Genomic DNA, 22,293 nt, shown 5'->3' with positions numbered 1-22,293 from the left:
GATCCAAAGCTGTGCAGGGGGGAACACACACAAGCCTGTCAGTATCCAAATGTCTCAGCTCACCTCCATGGGGCAACGCTCTTGTAAGGCCATGATGGAAAAAGGCAATCTGTACTTTTGCAGCTACAAATGCTGGAGGAGATTGGGCTGGAAAGAAGGGTGCAACAGCAGCCTTCTCCCTAATGCAGTCACACTGCTCCCGCTGTGCAGCTCATCCCACACGGAGGGAGAGTCCAGCACCACTTCTAATGGGTGCAGCAGGCTCAGCAACAGGAGTCACCATCCTCATTTAGCTACATGCACTTTTGAAAAATGACTTGGCTGTGACACCAGAAGCAAAGGAGGTTGTGTTTTTCTGCTTGACATTTGTAACAGGAAGCAAAAGGCCAGCTGCTGGTTACACTGGCTGGCACAGGCTCCTCTTAGTTTCAGGGATAAAACACACAGATTTGATGAAAGCAGCAAATGGTGAAATGCACAAAGCCAACCATGGCTGCTTCAAACTACAGCATTTACCTGCTGCAGATTATTTTTGCAGAATAGCAGCAGGTCACTGACTCACATGGATAAGTATTACCTGGCAGCAGAATTATCATCGATTTCATACAATTGATTTCTCAGCCAAAGAGAACATACTAAATCTTTTCTGTTAAAAGAACAAGCTGCCATGGCAGGAGAAAGTAAATTATTCTGGAAGACCACAGCTTAAAGACCAGAAAACCTTTCAGAGATGTTTTTCACTGCCTGATGGAGGAAAGAGACTTGTTTTGCTCCTTAGTGCTTTCCAAGCAGTTATTTTATGGGTCTCAAACCTCCATGTTGTCAAACCAGAATTCTTCATTAAAAAGATCCTGCCTTCAATAGTCTATCAACCAAACCAAAGGAGATTATAAGTACTAAAATATACAATGAAACAGGACTGACTGCCAAGCAAACTGACAAGGGGAAATCAAATTAAGATTGCTTTTCTATTGTTATCTTACCTCATAAATCAGAGCTTTTGTTTACCCTGGAAAGAGACATGTTTCTGGTTTTGCACTCCGTCTGTGCCAGCCTGAATGTGTCCCCTTGTTCTTGCAAAGCTAAGTCTCTCAGCAGACTTGCTTTTTTCTTGGTCCACTTCATCAGAAATACTACATAGCCATGTTTGTGGCCCATTTATGAAGCTTCTTAATCTGGAGTTCACCAGAACAGTATTTGGCAAAGACAGCTGTCTGGTATTTATTCTTTTACCTCTCTAGTCCTGGAGTCTGCTTAGTTCTTCATCTGAAATTAATACATTCAGAGGTAAAAGGTGTAATCCTATTGGCAAGATATGAGGTAAGGGGAAAGTGGAGCATGCCCCAACTTGAGAGTCCAATTTGCCCTTGCCATGCAGCCAGGGTAAGCAGCAGGAAGGCCAAGGCCATACCCAGCTGCAGCAACAGTAAAACCTATCACAGAGCTCCACCGGCTCCGCACGTGGGTTTATATAACACAGATTTACCCAAAAAGGGCTCAAAAGTGCCTGCATGCTCCTGTGCTCTGATGCAGAGATGTGTCTCACATTCACTGTGCTACTCCTGGTGATCTGTGAGTGTGCTCAAGCCCAGGGATGTAATTGTAACCCCAAGCTTTTGGAGCTCAGGAACAGCTTAGCTGTGAGAAGAAAAATGTCTTACCTGTGACTCTGCTCTTTTAGGACGTCATCATGAACATGCTGGCTCTTGGTCCTCCCTCACTGCTGCCAGCCCTCTCTCCCAGCAGTCTCACGGCTCCAGGGTAGCTCCTCACCCCTCACACCAGCCCTTGCTCCTTCTCTTGTTCTGCTTCCCCCGCTCACCAACTTCTTTTCCTCTTTTCTCAGTGGCACTGATGTCTGCTCTGCTCTCATCTTTCCACTGAAGTTCCCTACTCCTAGTGCCATCTATTATTCTACCTCTTCCCTTCCTCTTCCATAGAATCAGGCTTGGCTGCCTTTCATGCCCCTTTCTCCACAAGACCAAACTTGTAGCATCTGTGTGGAGTCCTCTGTATTGTTGCCTGGTCTCCAATTGCTCCCACTGCAAAGCACTGATTTTCTGGCCACAGAAACACTCAGCATCCCCTTCTGCACCCACAGCAGTCTGTGGAAATTTGTATTCTTCTTCCAAGCTTTTTCTGTTGAATCATCTTACCTTTTTAAATGGAATTTTTTACTATTTGGATTAAAGTTTCCCATGCATTGATGATTAAATTAGTTCAGAAACTTTTGAAGTATGTTTTAATAACAAAATACTGTTTCTCCAGTGTCACGTACTTGGCATTTATACAGACCTATTTCATATGATAATGCTATCGTCTCCCCACATTAGAGAAAGTTCTGAGTAGAAGAGTTAATCAAAACTTAATTTTCTCAAAGTATCATAGATGAATGCTCCTGAACCCAATTAGTATGCTTTCTGCTAGTCAAATAGACACAAAGATACTGAGGGTGGAGGAAGGAGAATGGAGAAATGAACAGTATTTCTGATGAAATAAATTCCTATAATGGGAGTCGATTTGACTATAAATTGATTGAAAAATGTCTATTGTTTTTACATCCAGTGCTAAGAGAAGTGGAAATGGTTTGCACTTAAGTTTTACTTTAGCTTTCTTTGCAACCCAAAAAAAAGTATTATTACCATTCCCTCATCAAGTTCAGTCTTGTGTATTTTCACACTTTTGGAAAGGTTCAAGCTCATGTGCTCCCCCCCATTGCTGACTCTAGATTGAAACAAACCAGATTAAAATGAGCCCTGACTGAGGGAAAACTGTTTTGTAAATGTCTCAATCAACCTCCAGCCTCAGCCCTCAGCCTCAGCAGAAGCTCAGCAGACTCTCACCAGGGAAGCAGAGAGAGCGCTAACCCATACTCCCACTGCAAACATTAACTAATTTATCCAGATGTCAGTGTAAAGAGTATGTCTTACCTTTATTTGTACATGAAATAGGGAGATGGGGTCGTGAGGAAGGGAAGGGGAAATGGGCTCCTTGCTCATACTGTAGATGCTGCTTTGATTTCCCTGTGCAAGCCTGCCTGACAGGGACAGCACTGCCCTACCATGGATCCTCAAGGCTGGCTCACGCAGGGATGAGCGTACAGGATCCAGTGGAGCACTGCCCTCAAAGAACGTGACTGGGGGGTCAGGCACAGGGCACAGGCCGCTCTCAGCCTCACACCTCATCATAGGACAACTGGAGAAGCAGGCAGGTAGATGTAAGGAGGAACCCTAGCAGGGGGAACTATGCCAGAAGCACAGAGTGTAGAAACTTGACACTGAAAACAAAGGGGTACAGGTGAAATGCAGCCCCTGCAGGGTTTGTGAGCCTTGGAAGCTGCAGCAGCCCCCAGGCAAAGTGAGAGCAAACTCTGTGCCGTAGCACAGGACAGAAGTGGCCTGGCTATTTAAGGCATTTCAGCTGAATGTTTCTCCCATTCAAGTTAGCAGGACTGCCTGGATTGAGCAGCAGCTGTGTGGGGCTGGGCTGCTGGCTGGGGTTAAACCATGACAGAGGGCTAACAGAAAGCAATATCATCTATTGAAAATAAATAACTCTTGAACAACTAATTGGATATTTTTAATGACCTTATAAATTTAACTGACACTGCAAGAGTTTCAATGCTATGAAATAAAAATATTTAACACTTTGCTCACAAAATTCAAATAACACAGGGGAGTAACATATAATCACATAATGTGACACATCATACTGATTGAGAAAGAACTGAGAGGAAGCATTGAAGAGACAAAAATCTGCATGAGAGATGCAAGAGGAACAATTCTGATTTCAGCTCCCTTTCTCTCTCTGCTGAGTACAGATGAATCCCAGGAAATTACCTAGCTGTGCCATTACCTTTGAGAATACTCTGAGGTTGTAAGAGACAATTATGCCTTACACATTATGCAAATATAAAGTCACACCTCTTAGGCACAGAAGTGAAGAGCTGCCATGCAGAGGAGCAGGATCCTGAAGGACTGCTCCTGTGAAAAACCAAGCCAACAAAAACTACACAGTGTGGTGTGCTGGCCCAGGCACATCAATCTCCCTCCTTAATGCTTGCAGAGCAGAGGACTGAGCAGGGGATAGAGAAGTTACCATACCTCTCCTGGTGTGCTCAAATGTCAGATCTGGTTTGGCATTTGCACTGAAGCACTGCAAAGTCAGAAATGGTTGAGAGAAGCACCACAAGAATTGTACACATAACAAGAACACAAGATCAGTGGAGGCAGGATCTTAATTAGAAAGAAATTATAAAACATCAAGATAGGCTTTTTAGCTCCTGAAAAGTGCCATCTAGACAGCTGCAGCTGGAAAAAGGAAACTACCTTACTACAATACAAGTCCAGGGGCTGATCCAAGTAGGTGGGCTACCAGCTGTAGGGTCATGCTGAATGATAAATTGTCAGGGAAGACTCCTACAGACCTCTTGCACAACTTTTCATACAGCTGCACTTAACACTGAATGGGTAAGCTACACAACATTAGCCTGTCATAGAATATGTATTTCAGGCACCAATTGGTTTCCTTCTGGCTCTATTTGCAGCAAAATCAAATTGCACTTAAAAAGGGCACAATGGATCATGGCCACCACTGGGCTGGAGGGCTCCTGCCTCAGAGAAAAGCTGCTGAAAAACGTGGAACATTTTCTTGGAGGACTAAACAACAGTAACACTAAAGTACCCTTGTACTTTGCACTGGTACCACAGTACCACTGGAAAGGCATCCGAAGCAAATACATCTTTAGGGAAAGTATTTTAAACCATTGACTTTATTAAAATACATAATACACGGTTTTTAGAGGAATGTACTTACATTTTCTGGAAACTCCACTGAACCCAAATTTTAATTATATATTTAACAAATGACAAAACAGTGGATGAAATCATGCTGTACACCAAAGAGTAGACAAGTTAGGGTATTGTTTTTCATCATCATCATCATTATTTTTCCGGCACAGACTCTTCTTTGCTTTTTAGCTTCAATCCCTTGAATAGCTAGCAGCAGAGAAAGGAGGTTTAGGTTTCTCACGGCATTAAACCCATCTGGTCCAAGTGAAAGTCTACTTGTTTTCACCATCTTCATTCAAACTTTCCCCAGAAGCCTCCCCTTCCAGAAAAGCAAAAGTGATTGACCTCTCTGAAAAGCTACAGGTCACAGTGCAAGAAGAGTTTGACAGTCAAATGTGAACATGGAGCTTTGTACCTTCTCAGAATCATTACTCCTTCAAAATATCCATTTCAAACCGAGAGTGGGAAAAAAGACATTATCAAAACACAAGGGCCAAAACACATACATGGACTTAGTGGAATGCACATGGAAGACAGCTTGCAGTGCTGCAGCTCTGGAGTAAAAGGTAAATCAGAAGCCAGGTCTTGTTGAAATACAAGATGCAAGAGCTGGGAAGGAGAAAGACAGAAATAACCTGGACACATTCTTAAAAAAACGAAATGTCCTAAACTCACGGAGAAGGCTGTAATTATCATACACACTGCAATTGCCATGAACCATGGAGATCAGTGACAAAGTGTATGTTATGACAATCTCACTGACAAGTATAATCTGGGGGAAATTATTCATACTGAGCAAAGAAATAATTAACTGTGTGTTTCAATGCAAGATGCACAGAGGATGCATAGGTTTTCACATCAAATTTATAAGGCTCTTTTTAGGAGATCATTTTGCAACCTTGCATAGGTGATATTACATCTTTTCAATAGATAATGTGCAGAAACTATGTACAGTTGAAAAAAAAGAACTTTGATGAAAGCATTTTTTCCCCTCAAGTTTTACCATAGTATAAAAAGTAACTTATATAACTCCTTCAGTTCTCTAAAACACATCTGGAATATCCCAGAAAGAGAAACCAGGAACACCATCTAAATGATGCTGTGTGCATTTATACAACAGGTTGAAACAACCAGAGAAGCCACCACAAAGCAAAGTCAAAAAGTTTTCATATAGAAAAAAACCAAAAAAACAAACCAGGAGTAAATTTTGTTTACAAACATGAAAATCCATTTAAACAGAAATGCATTTTAGTTATAACAAATTAATGACCTTCACTATTCAGACTACTGAATGCATGGATGACTCACACACTAAGTAAATGATAGAAAGAGCCAATTCAATCCCTGCTTGATAAATGGACAGTAAACTTTAAAATCTGCATTTGGTTTCCAATTAATCCCAGCTCAGAACAACTCCTCCCTTAGACAGCCAGACGGCAGCTTCTCAAAACTAATATTATGAACATCTGCCAGTCTGCTGCAACAAAAGCCATTAGGGCATTCATGTGCTTCTTCATTTGGTAAGAAAGAAAGTCAGCCAGAGGATGAGCACAGTGCCACAGGACAGCCAACCCCATCTTTGAAAATGAGTGTCCTGCTCCCTGGGACACTCATCCACCACCCCAAAATTACTTACTTTTGCCCTGCAATTATGTCAATCAAGAGACTTCCTGTCTGATTTGGCTCTCTTCCACTGAAACTACCTTCTCCTTTACACAGGAGCTGCCTGGCATTTATTTCACCATTTTGTGCCTGGATGCAAGACTTCATTATCAGCGCTGTTTATTACTCTTGTGTATCACAGTGATGTGTACTTTTTAGAAGTATTTACAATGGTATCACTGTGGAGGACTAAGCCCTGCACTAGAAACAGTCTCCTTAACAGAGACCTTAATACTAAGGATTTCTGATCTACAGATAACAAGGCAAAGCTAAAATCAGCCCACTATACATTTGGCATTACGTTCAAACATGGGGAAAAAGCAAACATCCAGCACATTCCCTTGTTTCAAAGGGATGCTATTTACAAGAAGAATTCGCTTTTTTAATATTTCAACAACAAAAACCCAGCTAATTTTGAAATTAGAGTAACCTAAGGCGGCTTAGTTTTTAATCAACAGAGAACACAAACAACATTGCTGTTTGTTGTTAAACACAAATCTCAGAAATGCAGAGAAACTATGATCTGTTATACTATGGGTGACAAATCACAGCCAGTTTAATAACAACAGTAAAAAAACCACTTCTGCTTGTTTTAAACACAGCTCCTAAAAAGTACGGCATCCCAGTATTTCCTCAGTTCCAGACTGTTGACATTATAAATGAAAGGTGAAAAGAGATCCATATATAAACAAGGCAGCTTCCCACTGCCGTCATTGTACTTGGTTCTTGTCTAAACCTTTGGAAATTTAATCTTCAAATACCATAAGGTAAGGTTGAATTTATCAGTTACAAAACAACGTCCAATGGTATGCGGAATTCAGAAAAACAAAACAAAACGAAAACCAAACTCAGAAAACACACAGAAGTATTTAGAGCAATCCAGATCTCTGTTTTCCCAGCCTCCACACTTGCGTGTCACCTCCTGGAGAACTGTACACACACACTCCTCTCCTCCATGGAGCCCAAGGCCCTATGTTATGGTACGAGGCCTTTTGGGCGGCGGGGGTGGCATGAGTTCAGTGTCAGGGTCAAGGTGGTGCTTCCGTGCCTGTCCTTGGGAAGCTGCTGCACATCTGTCAATGAACTCAAACAGCATCTCCTTCGTCACTGGATTCTGGATGCTGTTGCAGACAGCTGGGAACAAAGAACACATTCTCATGTAACTAAACTGATTTGTTCTACTCGACACTTCAATAACTTCAGCCTCTCTTGGCAAAATAACAACATACTCTGGCTCAAGTATTAAGCCTTAAACGCACGCTTTGACAAGGTGGTTGTGTCTGGAGTCACGAATCTCTGCTCTGCCCCCCAGAGAGCAAAGCAATGCCTTGGGCCTCTACGCTCATGGGAGTCTCTCTTTCTAAAACAAACTGAAGGCATATGTGTGTGTAAGGCTTCCTGAAGCAACTATAAAAGCACCAAGAACTGACATCCTATTGAGGCAAGGAACAGCAACGAGGGCCTTGTGAGACACAGCTTTGAAACACACATCAAATCCAAGTAGATGGAAACAAGACTGGCTTCTAATATTGAAAATGTCTGAATTATGGTAACTTATTTTTTCACCCGTAAGTACTATAAATACCCTAAACTTGCAATATGCAGTCCTTTGGGGTTTTTTTAACCCATATACCTCCATGGGGCAGAAAGACTTGACACCAAGCAAATGGCACGTCTAGACCACCACACCGTACGATGGAGGAGCAGCCATGGTGCTGTGTGGTGGCCAAGGCACACATGTAGAGGCACTCTTGGGGTACTTAACACAACTCCCCAGACCACAGTTTGTAAGTCATGGTCCATGGGATTTTATGGAACAAATAAACAGGCTTACTTCACTTTAAACAAATGAAATGTTTTTTAATGCCTTCCTATGTAACTTTGTATTCCCCTAATTAATCCTCCTGAGAGACTTAGAGGAGAAAAAAAAGGAAAAAAAGGAGCATGAAATTAAGTGGGAATCCTACAACTATCTTGGAAGAAAGCACAAAATGATTAGAAGGTAATTGATAGCATGTAAGGGCTGGCCACAGTAAGGATGCAATTTCCATGCAAAACAATCTACTGATCCCCTAGAGTACTAAGCATTAGAACTCCTTAAAATGTACTTGCAATGTAACATTGTTATGAATAACAATGATTCTCAAAAACGTTCCTTTCTTTTCTGCAGAACACCAGAACCAAAGGATTACTTTCCAATTAATAAAGCACCTTTCTAGAATTATTTTTAATTATTTCACTATTTTTGGTGAAAAGGTGCTTTAAGAATGGCACAGTATTTGACTTTAGCAGTTGGGAAGCATTATGATTACCAGTAATTTGGGAACAGAATTCCAGTCTCATGGCAGCTGGTGTAACTCATGTAACTGGTATATCAACTGTTGAGCACTGCCTTAGCCTAATCACACAAAAAGACCTCCAGTTTTCAATTTGAAAGGTAACAAAGTCCAAAAGCAAGAGTCAGACAGATACTTATTTTGTTGCTATTTCAACTATGGGGAAAAATAAACAGCATTTTTCATCAAGAGAAAGCTAATAGAGAGGAGAGGATCTAGAGAAAGAAGTCTCAAATGATAAAAGTATAACTTTTGGAGATTTTGAAAAATGATCAAAAATGAAAACTCAAAGCCAAAAGAAAACTTTCTGTTCAGAAAATTCCTATAGAAAATTTGATATATATCTTAAAAAATCTGCCTGTAGCATTTAATTTTCTTTTAATTTTTTAATTTTTAGGAAATCCACTTTGTTTTGGGAGACAAAAGGTCAGGAATAACAAAGCTGATCTACAAATGGAGAAAATGAGAGGAGAAAAAGGACAAATACATATGCTCTTAAGAATGAAGGAAAGAAGAATATGCTATCCATTAAAAAAAAAAAAAAGAAAAAAAAAAGAAAAGAGAAAACTCCAGGGAAAAGTAACTATTGAAACACTAAGGTGAACCAGAGAAGAAAAATTTAGGTCATGGTCACAAAGAGATGTCGTACTTGTATGACTTTTGTGGTCCATTCCTCTTTCCTGACAGGACTACTCAGAGAGTATTTCAGCTACATTTTGTGCTGGTTCCCTAAGGTGCCAACAGATTTATAATCTCCTAGCAAAATGACCACATTGTGTTTATCCAAGAAGATCTACTCACTGCTCAGGCAGAAATACAAGTAGAAGGGTCTAGAGAAAATCCTACATCAGCCCTAGTAATTAGCATGGTCTTAAATATGATTAAATTTCATTTTGGCATTTAACAAAAGTCAGTATCAATATGTTTATTGCTACTCATCCTTGCACACACTTCTACTCAAACTCTTACACTTTACCTCAAAGTAAATATCATTCTTTATTCTACAATATTTGGCAAAGTATTTTTTGGTAGAGGAATATAAAAGTTTCACAACTCTGCATAAATATGCCCCCACCTTTCATTAGTTTCCCTGCTTCATTGTTTGTGTAACTATTGTTGAAACTCAAGATGACACTTTTCTCCTATTAATTTTCTAGCCCATCTGCCAAATAATGGTTTTGGCATTCTAATGGATTTTTTGTTTAACTAATTCCACTCATAATGTGCCAGTTTGCATTACGTCCCAGCAAGCCAACACAATGCTAGGCACTGATGTCAGCTGAAGCAATGCTATTGTAAATAAAAACTTTCTTGGCTCTGACTTGAAAGGCATGCCCTGCCATTTAAAGTCATCTTTGCACAAGTGTTTGCAGTTCTGCAAAGATTTGGGCACTTGATTCTTGATTCTGTGTTACCTGTTAAATTCAGGTTTGACTGACTTTATCAAATAACCCTGTAGCCAGAGGATTCATGCTATCTAAAAACTAGTGATGACATAAGCATTTGCAAGATGAGGCATTACTTTAATAAGTTATGGGAGTCAGGACCCAGAGCTGAAATAAGAAGTGTGCCTTTCCTACTTAAAAGAGAACAGAGGTAAAACATTAAAATTTTAGCCTGAGAAACTTCTGAAGCAAATTGTTCTACTCACCCATGGCAGTGCTGTAGGCATTTGGAAAGCTTTTGTCTATCCTCTGTCTCATGAAGACCCAGCTGTTGTTCTCAAACTTGCACTCTATAATTTTGTTGTCGTACTGTTTGAGTTCTTTTGTCACCTGTATAAAAAAAATTCTTTAGGATAAACAGATTTTAATTTTCAATTTTTTCTTTCTTTTAGGCATAAATAATAGAAGATCAAAAGCTGCCCTGCATTTTTCAGCAACGTGCCTCCATCCTACACAAAAAAAAATTGCACAGAATACATCTCCATTTTACATATGCTCAGCTACTTAACATTTAAAAAATACTTTTCAAATTTGCTGTCAATATTCAGCAATTATATTATGCTAAAACATCAGCAGTGCTAACAGAGGGGGGGAAAAAAGTCACTTCTGGCCCAAATGCAAATAGGTTTCCATGGGAATAAACTGCTTCCAGTTTAAGTGCTACTGCCAGCCTAAGTGCACGAAATGTATTATCCATGTTTCATCAACCTTCTTTGTTGAAGGTCTCACAGCAAAATGTCAGATTTCAATACAGGAAAAAGCTTACAAAAATAATTTCACTCTTTACATGACTGAGGTTTTTTCTTCTCTTCTCTTTCTTCATTTGTCTTTAAAAACTAAGACTGCAACTTCAAAATAATGCAGACTTTCAAATGGCATATATTCTAAATCTCCTTCAGGCCCCTCTTTATTGATTCATAGATTTGTCAGCAGCCAATATCCTGAGCTATTTGTCTTTCTATTTGGCAACACCATGTGGTTTGGAAATGTAGTTTATATGCATTGGACTTTGTAGTTGTTTTGGCTACTTCATCCTATGCATCCTAATCTATGATACAATGCAAAAATTTTCATGTAACCATGGTAACTTGAGAACCTTATCTAACGCTTTAACAATTTTACCCATATACTTCACTTTGTTCCAAAGAGCCTCTTCAGCAGTATGAAGCTCTATTTAACTGCTAGCTGCATTTAGTTGCTATAGCTTACCAATAAAAAGCTGTACAAGGTAATGTAACACTTTGGATTCAGGATCTTATGCATAAGCGCTCTCATAAAAAGGAGGTGGTTATTGCAATTCATTAGCATAATTTTTCACCTCTGTTGTCTACTTGCTCCTGAGCAGTGACATGGGAATTTACTACTGTCAGAGAGATGCAGATTTGAAAAAGGCCATAGCTGTCTCCAGACAGCTTAATAGCACATACAGTGGAAAAACCCATGAACCCCTTTTCCATTAACTCCCAGATAAAGACAATTAATTAAGGAAATGGTTCTGAGCATGGATCAAGTCCTCCTATACTGCACAGTACAAGATTTGATAAGCAGAATCCTAACACTGTTGGTATTTAATCTGAATACTTGTGTTCACTCCTGAATAAGGAGCCCTAGGATTCTACTTGTCAAGTGAACATGGGACGTAAAGAAAATGTTGTAAAACTTGCTTACAATTGAGTGAGTCAGGTTTTCATGTCACAAACTATTCTTTATCCATTCCAGCACCTGCAAAGAGTTTTTTCCCTCAAATCATTTACTACTTAAGTGAAGTTTGTGTCTTCTGTTGACCATTAGATTGCTCAGATTAGCAACCTTTTTCCTTTGCAGAATGCTCTAAGCAGCACTGCACCTCTTCCATCTGCACTGAAAAGCTACATGCAGTCCAGAGGTTTGACTGACACGTGTTTATGGATGCATTATGTTTCATTAGGTGTATGTAGGAAAACACAACATTCTTTTCCAGCATACTATGGATACATAAACCCAGGAAGAAACTCCTGGCTGTGCAGTGCCTTGGGAAGGTATATTATTTTGAAAACAGCTGCTTAGTGGAAGTGGGGGCAGCAGGGGGTATGGCCACATGTCTGATTCTCTGACAAAGCAGGGAAATATTAGAAAGATCACCTGATAGAGAAGGAAATGTATAAAACTGCAGGTAATGACTTCAACTAAACACCCACCTCATAAGGTTTTCTCATGGCTTATCATTCTTCTAGTGTTCAGATGCTGAGAATAGCAATAAATTAGATGGCAGCTTTATCTGACTGTGGCAATTAAGCAATATTATTAACTATCGAGAGACTTGCTTGGCCATTCATTAGCAATCTGGAAGATGGATCTTTCCACAAAATATGAACACCTGCCAAAGCACTGACTTAAATGAATTTTCCCATTAGATAACCAATGATCAGAGCCTTTAACAGTTGCAAGTTGTAGTAATTACTTTACAAAGGAAGAAATACAGCACCTACTATTCCCTGTACTTGTTAAGTGACCTTAATCTTACATAGGTACTTATTCTAATATAAAAGAACCATTTAACAACTGCTGGGCATTTGATTAAAACTACACATATTCTGAGCAAACACACTTTCAGCATTAAAAACACTCTTCCACTATTGCATCTTAGTAAACTTCTAAATGGGTATTGTTTATACAAAGGACTGAACAAGGCCACAGTGATTCTTGTATCCATAATTCACACCTTTCATCTACCCTTCCATGCACATGCTACTTTGTGGTATTTCAGATTCAAAGTGGGACAGGGAAAACATCAAATTTAACTGTCTAGAAATTCCTTCCCTTTGGGAACTAATTCTGAGCTCCTTGGCACAGTGTCTTTTCAATTCTCCCTTTGCAGTGTGTTCATCCTCCTTCTCCCCTTTAAGTATTACAGTGCATAGCAGTATTTGAATAACACACCATCACTTCTCTTCCTGAGAGGTACTTCTTCTAGCTTCTAGTGCTTCACATGAGGTCAGTTAGGAATGATGGCAGTTCTCAGCCAAAATGCTTATCCTCAGTGCCAGTGTTTCTGCCATGCTGTTGATAAAAGGCCTTGAACCAGCATTCAGCAATTTCAAGACGGAAACTGCCACCACACTAAGGACTCCATGGAGCCTTCCTTAATTAAACATTTATTCCTTAGCCTATTTTCGGACAGCCAGTCAGAATTAGAATCCCAAAGGATCAAGTCTTGGACATGGGGCTGTGTGCATCAGAACAGTGGCACTGGTCTGGGCGACAACTGTGTCCTAGGCAAGGACAAACACCAGCTTGTACACATTTCTTTTCAAGAGGAAGGAAATTGTTCAGCAGCAGCAATGTTCAATGGTCCTGCCCATACTTGATCTAATTATCAGGAACCAACCTATTTGCCCAATAGAAGTAATTTCCAAAACCACAGAGGAGCATCCTTTTGGAAGCTGATTCACTACATTACTGCTAGTCTGCAAGGTGTGGCTGGAAAAAAATGGGCCTCAGCTGCATCCCCATTTCAGCAATAGTTCAGTAACAAATCAGACCAATACAACACTATTGCCTAAGAATGTCAGATTACATGATTATATCTTCTCCTCCCTGCTGAGAAAGGCTTCCCCCACCATCATCATCTGGGCCTTTCACTGGGAAGAACTTCAGTGGCATAAGCTTATTTCTTTTTCTAAGAATGAAGACAGTTAAGGCTCAGGAAATCTCTCATTTTCCAGGCTCCCTCTATCCCCTATGTTCTGAAAGAAATTAAAAATATATTTAAAAATTTAAAATATCTAACCCATTTCAAATTTTCTTGCCTGGATGAATAATGGAGTCATTTTGAGATGAATAACATGCAGCCAGAATTTATGTTAAATTGGAGCAAAATGTGAAAAAAACCCTAATATAACCAGTTGAGAAAGAGAAGAACCCATTTAAATTGAATGTAGTTAGCTCCAGTCTCAGGAAGATGCCTTTACTATCTCTGCTCCAGCCAATGCTTTTCTGTGTCTGTCCACAGGGCACTTGACCTTCAGACTGGTACATCATTCCACTCAAACATTAGACTCATCACCCTTAACCCCAAAGGAGAATGAAATTCCTCTGCAAGCTTCGACTCTGCATAAGAGGCACTAACAATGCAAATTTAGGTTTTAAGGTAATTAAGTTAATATTTCAGAAAGCATGTCTACAATGGACAGGCCTAAACTTTACAAATGCATCTACTTTCCCCATTTTCAAGTTCTTTGGAAAGAAAAAAGTAGATAAATAAATGGAGACTTGGCTGAAAGAAGCCTTATGTTTCCATACGCATGTTTTTTTCAAAGCAATTGAAATTATTTTATTTTAGTAAATAATCCCCTTTAAAAAAGTGATGCTTGTAAGCAAAATTTTAAAACATTCTATTTCAAATTCTTTTATCTTTAAATGCCTTTTTGCTGCACTTTCCCCCCTATTACCAAGCATAGATAGAAAGACATTCTTCAATTCACCCATTTCTATTCTTACGCCATACCCCTAATCATCAGCCAATTTTTAACGTCCCAGAAGAAAACATCATAATAGTAGATGCAGAAAACCTTCACTTCCATGAGAGAATAAAAATGAGCAAAAGCAGCTGTTGAAGTCTTACAAAATTTAAAACATCGTTACTTTCAAATAGAGAATTAAAAAGTAAAAGGAACCGTAACATAATGGCAAAATGGATTCTAAATGCAATGGGTTTCTATTTTCTAAGAAGAATCTGCCTTTTTATAGCTAGCATGAACAATGAAGGCATTTCCTTTTGATATGCTCAAATACACAAACTGTTTGTTTTCTTTTTTTAAACATAAGTTCCAATGCCTGCAGGCGAGAAAAGTTTAGAGCAGCTACATGAGGCCTAGAAAGTCATTCCTTTTCTTACTGATATCATAACTACATTTTCTCCTTTAGGATACACTACTGCAGCCAAAGTGAATACACAAGTGAAAAAGACACATCCCCAAATAAATTATCAGCTGTGTGGTCATGAAGGAGAAACCTTTTGTTTGTTTCCAAGTCTCTTCCTGCAGAACTGGAGTCCCACACCTCCCCTAGGAGGTCACCCAGCAGAAATAAAACACATTCTTGTAAGAACTGTCCAAAACCATGACATGTGTGAGCTCCCTGTCCTGATTCAGCCACAAATGACAGTCTGGTAAATAAAGCCTCTATAGCAAAACACCACATATCAAATTCCAATTTCTGCATTAGTCTCCAACGCTCTGACAGGCACAACTGCAAAGCACAATAGACTTTATTTCCAAACTTCTCCAGTGGTGTGGAATGCCCAAGACAAAGGGAGAATTAAGCTGCCCACTGGTACTATGACTCCACAGCAGTAGAGTAACATCTGAAGATCAGGGAGATGCAATCACAACAGTCAGGGAACAAAAAGAACAATTACATGGGAATTTGAGGAAATAAAGAGGCAGGCGTCAAGACTTCTGAAGGAATAGGATGGAGACAGAAAAAATCAAGAAGTAGCAGTAATAAAATAAAACAGCTTCTGAAGATAGCAAGATAAACCAAACTCAAAGCAAGATCTTTTTAAAGACCAAACACTTAAAGGTGATGAACTCCAAGGACGTTCATGTCAAATCAAGGCAATTGAGAAGAAATGAGGTGTAAGAAACAGGGATCCTTTGAAAGCACTCTTACTTTGATTGCTGGTGAAGTCATGAATATAAGTAATACTAATTATTTGAGTTAGAACATCTGAGACAGTCAGTAGACATGAAGTTATTAGAGCCCCCAGCACTTACAGGGCACAGTCCAGCATCTAACACAGATCCCAAGCTGTTCATTCACTGCTTCTTCCTAACTCTGGACTGTTTGTTCAAATGCTTTTGAAGAACTTTTTTGCCCATTCACATAAAGTACCTCATGCTTTTCATTGTCAAACTTCACAAAGAATAAAAAATTGCATGGTTACTAAATGCCGTTCACATAAGTCGTCCACTGAACCACGTGAATCCTGTCTGCTGGAAAAAGTTAATCAGTTAATCTGCTTTGCATTTTTACTCAAGCCCAAACAGATTTTGTAATGCAGCTTAATATCTGTTTCTTTATACTATTCAAGAGATTATTTTATCAAACCATAGATTTCTTGCTAAACTAAACATACTGATTGTGTTTCCTTTTTAAGGAATGTTTACCCAACAAATGGTTATGAGCTTGGGTAAACACAATGCAGTTGAGATGGTTATTTAACATGAATAAATCCTTCTAAGTGCAACTATGCTGCTTCTTATGTATATAGGAGAAGGAAATGCTCCAATTTTGAGACGTCATTCCTGAAAAAGAATATCAAGAAATGTAAAATTTTCGCACTTTTGTTCATGTTCATTAAACCACAATATTAACACCAAGCACTGTAGAATCACGTGAAAAGCAAAGAAGAAAAATCATGTTTCCAAATTACAAGAATGATGCTGTTTAAAATTGTGGATTTTGTTTGTTTGTTTTTCACTTCCAGTGCCTAGCACTCTCAGTTCATGATTTAGTCTTTCTTTCTAACATATAATATTTTCTCAAAGAACCTCTCATTCTTACGTGTAGTAATTAAAAATATGGATATTGTTTTCTGATACATATAATGGGTTGGAGTCCTGGGGTTTTCCTGGCAAGTGACAGATGGAAACATCAGAAATAAAAAGCTTTCCTCTTACCAGTGATATAACAAATTTAATGACTTTCAGTGCCGGCTGGAAATAGGTTTCTTAATGCATCCTGGAAGGTCTCCTGTACACCTGACCTTGCAACACCATTTGAACTATCTGCAAGAAACCAATGTTTTCCTGAGCTTTGCTTCTGACTCTCAGAGGAACACACTGGTATCTATGAGAAGGCAGGTAACTGGTAACTCCTAAGACCAAGATGTGGAAATAGACATGTGTTTGCACAAATGTTTTCCTCAATGATCACTCTTCTAGATTTTTTTTTTAATATACTTTTTTATGTCTCATTTTACTCAATGGTAAAGCCATTTGCCAAGGAAAACCAATAAACTCTTTGCACACTTTTAGGCATTGTAGCTCAGGCATCTACATGACTCAAAGAGCAGCTGTCCTTCCTGCTAGACATTGCCATCTCCACCTAATTCCTGAGAGAACTCTAAAGCTTTAAAAAATCCTATTTTCTTTTAATCATCATCAAGAATGGGACGCAGAGATTTGGGTGTCCATATATATCTTGAACAGTTAAATGAAACAAAGTAAGAAATTATTGTCCTTCTAGATTGATATCCCTTTCCCCTGCACTCTAATCATCACAGGTCTCTGGATTTAAGAAAAAAAATCTGTAAATCTCCTGTAAAAATTGAGAAACTGAAGAATTCTGTGCTGAGGATTTGTGAACTTGGCATAGCTCTGCTGTGATGAGTTCTTAAATAAAGTCTTATTTAAAAAGCAGCTCATATAATTCTGACCCTCAGCATGCTGATGAAAGAGCAAGAAACTCTCAGGGGAACTGCAGAAACACCCAGGCATTAAGAGAGCAGCAACAGAGCTCTCAAAGCAAGTTGCCAGTGTGACCTTATTGCAGAGAGGATGTGCATTTGGTGCAAACAGAGCTTCACCTGCTCTACAGCTCATGAATTTGTAGGAAGAGGTAAAAACAATGCTCTGCAAGCACCTGGGGTAACTTTGCAAGGCCTACCTTGGTTTTGGCACATCATAAATAATTGTGCTAATAATAATACTCCCTGGAGACAGTGCTGAAGCTTGAAAGTGTTTAAATTTCAAAGAAAAACAGGCAGATATTTTTGTAGTAAAATGCCACAGCAAACTGCAGAACTGTTCAGCAAGTTATGCAAAAACAAATAAACAACAACACAAAAAAACCCCACAAAAAACAAACAAACAACACCCCCCCCCCCCCCCCAAAAAAAAAAAAGGCAAAACATCAAAACTTTTCAATGAAGGACATGGAATTCACAGGAGGTTTCTGAAGAAAAAGCCACCCCATCAGAAAGTTAAGCAACTGTACGAGGGGGAAGAGAACAAGGATATACAGTGCCATCTGGCAAAAAAAGCTGAAATAATAATATAGAAATTATTCTGTGAGAAAATATGTCACTCACAGCCTGATACATTTTGAGGACTGTACCTCTGCTTGCCATGATCTAGCTTGTGAAAGCCAGTCTTAAAAGTCTTAAACCCCCATTTGTGCTTTGTTGACTCAGACTGCTTTTGCAAAAGGGAGCCTGCCCCAAACAGGGAGTGCTGCATAATGAGACACAAAGATCCAGGAGATGACAGTTATACATTACTAGTGAAGAATATAGTTTGAAAACACCACTTAGCTCATTCATAAATTATTAATTCTTAAGGCTTATTATTCTCAGTTTGCAAATGGGGAAGAAAGAGATAGTTTGTGGCCACACCACAGGGAAAGCATTTACCCCCCATTAGGTTCTCTAAACCCAATCTTAATTACCCCTCAGGTACTTACACTCATGCTACTAAGAAATCTTGTGACACAGGGCAGCTGAAATCTTGTTAATAATTTATCAGTAGAAACCCAAACAAGTCTTCCAGAGACAAAGCAATGCTATCGCTATTTTATAATCACTTTGGCAACACTATTCCTACACCTCTAAAGAAATGAAAGAGAACTTAGATGATTGTGTGAGAATAGGATGAGGAATTTTTCTGACATTTGCTGCCTTTCACATGCTGGAATTCACCTCCAATAGGATGGATTTCCAGACAAATGTTTGTGCTTCTCACACACAGATTTTACAGGATACTTTCTCATATTACTATTTTTCATCTGTTCATCTGTACCCAAGCTCTTGCTATTTTAGGAGTCTAAGTTAATCTTGTTTGACCTGTACTTCTTACACCATGCAAGGGATTCTGTCACTTGCTGTCACACAGCCAGGGATGGGTGAGAGGGACACTCCACAAGGCTTGGCTATCACGAGCTTCCCAGCAGCCTTTCTATGGAGGGAAAAACTACTTTTACAAGTTCAGACAGTATCTGATGGCTACTCATCTGGGATCCAGCTCTACAAGCTCTTATCCTTGTAAATTATATGCCTTTGAGCATCAGGATTGGGCCTTAAACCTAATTCTCATTATTTCCTATCCGGCTTCTGAAATGTTCCCTAGAAACCATGGGTTTACATTCTATCAGAAAGATGCCAAATCATATCAGAATACATCAACAGAAATTTAAACTAAAATCTAAAGTATCAAGTGATTGCAAGTAAGTCTTTAAAATCCACTTTTACTCGTAACAACACACAGCTTTCAATTTACAGCCATTAAGAATCATAGTCTTTTCTTCCATTTAGATCCCAAACAACCACTTGCCTAAAGTTTTCTCCCCATAAATCAAAATTCACCACTGAGAACAACTGTGTCAACACTATAAGGAAATTTGTTTGCTGTGTTAAATTGAGCTTCAAAAGCATGAACTGAACACACATTTGTACACATTTGTGATCACAAGTAATGCCTCTTCTTATATCCATTCAAAGTATTTACCTTATTACAGTTTATTATAAATGTACTGTCTAAAAGGCAGCAGCATGACTGTTCCATTTCCAGGCCCTAATTTTATGATAATCATATGTAATATATTCATATGTCTTCTTCACTGCCTAACAAAGCCCAAACTGGTTTCTTAGCAGATCTGCTTCCCCCATGGTTCAAATTTTTTTGCCTCAGAATGTTACTGAAAAACAACATTAAGAAAGATATAATCAAAATTTTACTTTGTATTTTGCACTATGGTAGGCAAACAAAGGAATATATCATTGGAGGCTGAATTTGGCATACTGACTTTATCAAATACTGGTATCTAAGTGGTATGTAAATTATTAAACATGCTATGCAAGCATTATCAGAAAAATGGGGGTAGGGAGCAAGATTATAAATTTATAAATGTTTTCAACATCTAGAAACCCTATTAATACTTGAAAACGTTGGGAATGTACAGAGAGAATGTGCAGATAAACTAAGACCAGAAATAGCAAACTTGCTTTTAATCTCCCATATTTAATATGTTTCGGTTTTTGGCTAGAACATATTACAAAAAATAGTAACTTCTTTTCTTCATAAATTTCAGAGGCAATTCCTAGTTACTCACAAATCTGACACTAGAACACAGAGAGATTTACAGAACTTGTAGGAAATATAAATTCTTTTCATCCCCATCTACTCCATTAGACTGAATGGTTTGCCATTAGCCAAGTCTTCTAAGAACCAAATTCTTGAGTGAGAAAAGAGAGCTCAGTCTTGCTCATTGCAGCTTTTACACATTACATGTAATAGTTTTGTTCAGAACAATGTCATCTCTTGAAATCAGAGAAGTCTCTTAAATGCAGAATGCAGAATTAAAAGAATAACATCTTTTAATTAAATTTTCAGGTTTTGTACTTATATTATATACTTGTGCTGGTTTTGGCTGGAGTAGCATTAACTTTCTTCACACTGGCTGGTGTGGGACTGTGTTTTGGATTTGTGCTGAACACAGTGATGATGATGTGGAGACACAGAGCCAAGGCCTTTTCTGATTTTTGTACTGCCAGGCTGGTGGGGAGGGCACTGGGGGGAGCTTGGGGGGTTGGGAGGAGACAGCTGGGAGAGGTGACCCAAACTGACCAAGGACATTCCAGACCATGGAACATCATACTCAGTACATAAGGCAGGGGAAGAAGGAGGAAGGGGGGGAAATTTGGGATGATGACATTTGTCTCCCCACACTGCTAGGTGTGATGGGGCCCTGCTCTCCTGGGGATGGCTGAACACCCACCTGCCCACAGGAAGCAGGGAATCCATTCCTTGTTTGCTTGTGTGCATGGCTTCTGCTTCTTTCCCTATAGAACTGTTTCTATCTCAACGCAGGAGTTTTCTACCTTCACCCTTCCTATTCTTTCCCAGGTTCTGATGCTGGGGGAGTGAGTGAGTGAGTGAGTGAGTGAGTGAGTGAGTGAGTGAGTGAGTGAGTGAGTGAGTGAGTGAGTGAGTGAGTGAGTGAGTGGCTGAATGGGGCTTGGCTGCTGGATGGACTTAAACCATGACAATAATAAAGTGCAAACTTTTATTTTGTAATACATGACAAGAATGTCAAACTACAATGATTTTTAAAACCCTGCCATTTTGAGGAGGCATTCTTACACCTAATTGTTGAGGTTGGACATCACAACTCTGCTGATTCTACCTCTATTTTTGTAAATAATGAGTTTTAATAGGATAAGTTTTAGGTGGCTGTTAGAACCACTTGAATGAGGAAGCTGATAAATGCCTTGATGGAACACTGCAATGATATACAATGATATAAAGCCAAGAGGAGCCAAACAACGATAACAACAACAGAAATAATCTCAGCAGTGCTTTGAGATCAAAATAATAAAGCAAAGACGTGTTGGGAAAAAAGCTGCTAAACTCATGTTAGGGATTTTTCCTCCTTCTAAGATTTCAATTAGAAGGAAAATGATCCTTTTTTCCCATTACAGATAATACACCACAACAAAAAGATTAATAGCTGCTGACTTAACGCAGACTTTTAAAAATTAGCTTTGATCAAAGGAAGTGCTGTAGTGAAAGTCAACTGCCCTAACCCACTTCTCATCTGCCTTTATAGTATTGAGATGGCATGAGCTCCCTCCCCTTTCTTGAATGGTTTTCTTTAAACTTCAAAGCTTAACTGGCTTTGAGGCTTAAGACACAGAAAGCTTTTTCCTTCTTCTTCAAAAGCAATTAATGACATGATGTATAATCTGACCTACAATCTAGTATCTAAGCACACAGATCTTCTTGATCACTGTGGGGCTACAGAATGTAAGGGGCTCGACAGAGAAGTTAATCGTGGCTCAGTAACTGCAAATGGTTTTAGGGTGCCTGCCAGCTGATGAGGTCAGCCTGCTGAAAGAAAGGTAAGCAAGGGCTAATCTATCAATGGCACAAATTTGTCGATAAATGAGGCTATGGAGGGATTGTCACTGCTTTACCTTTCATTGAAAGCTCTTCTTTCCTTTCCATGCTTTGTTATTAATGAGCCTGCAGAGTTTGGAAGCCAGATTTCCCAGGACACCACGGTAATGGATGTGGGGTGGGG

At 39.2% G+C, this 22,293-nt stretch overlaps 1 protein-coding gene across 1 annotated transcript in view; it reads right to left on the bottom strand.

Moving 5' to 3' along the window:
- Nucleotides 1-4,753: 4,753 nt before the first annotated feature.
- The window catches only part of RNGTT (RNA guanylyltransferase and 5'-phosphatase), a 168,890-nt gene continuing 151,350 nt past the window's right edge, over nt 4,754-22,293 (bottom strand). Inside the window, exons 15-16 of the mRNA XM_058021363.1 lie at nt 10,440-10,563; nt 4,754-7,586 (exon numbers count right to left, since the gene is read on the bottom strand). Coding sequence (XP_057877346.1) covers nt 7,423-7,586; nt 10,440-10,563 — 288 coding nt within the window. The 3' untranslated portion in view covers nt 4,754-7,422. The remainder of the gene's footprint in view (nt 7,587-10,439; nt 10,564-22,293) is intronic.

The sequence above is a fragment of the Melospiza georgiana genome, chromosome 3 (assembly GCF_028018845.1).
Source record: "Melospiza georgiana isolate bMelGeo1 chromosome 3, bMelGeo1.pri, whole genome shotgun sequence".
Classification (NCBI taxonomy): Eukaryota; Metazoa; Chordata; class Aves; order Passeriformes; family Passerellidae; genus Melospiza; species Melospiza georgiana.
This window is presented reverse-complemented; position numbering and strand designations above follow the sequence as displayed.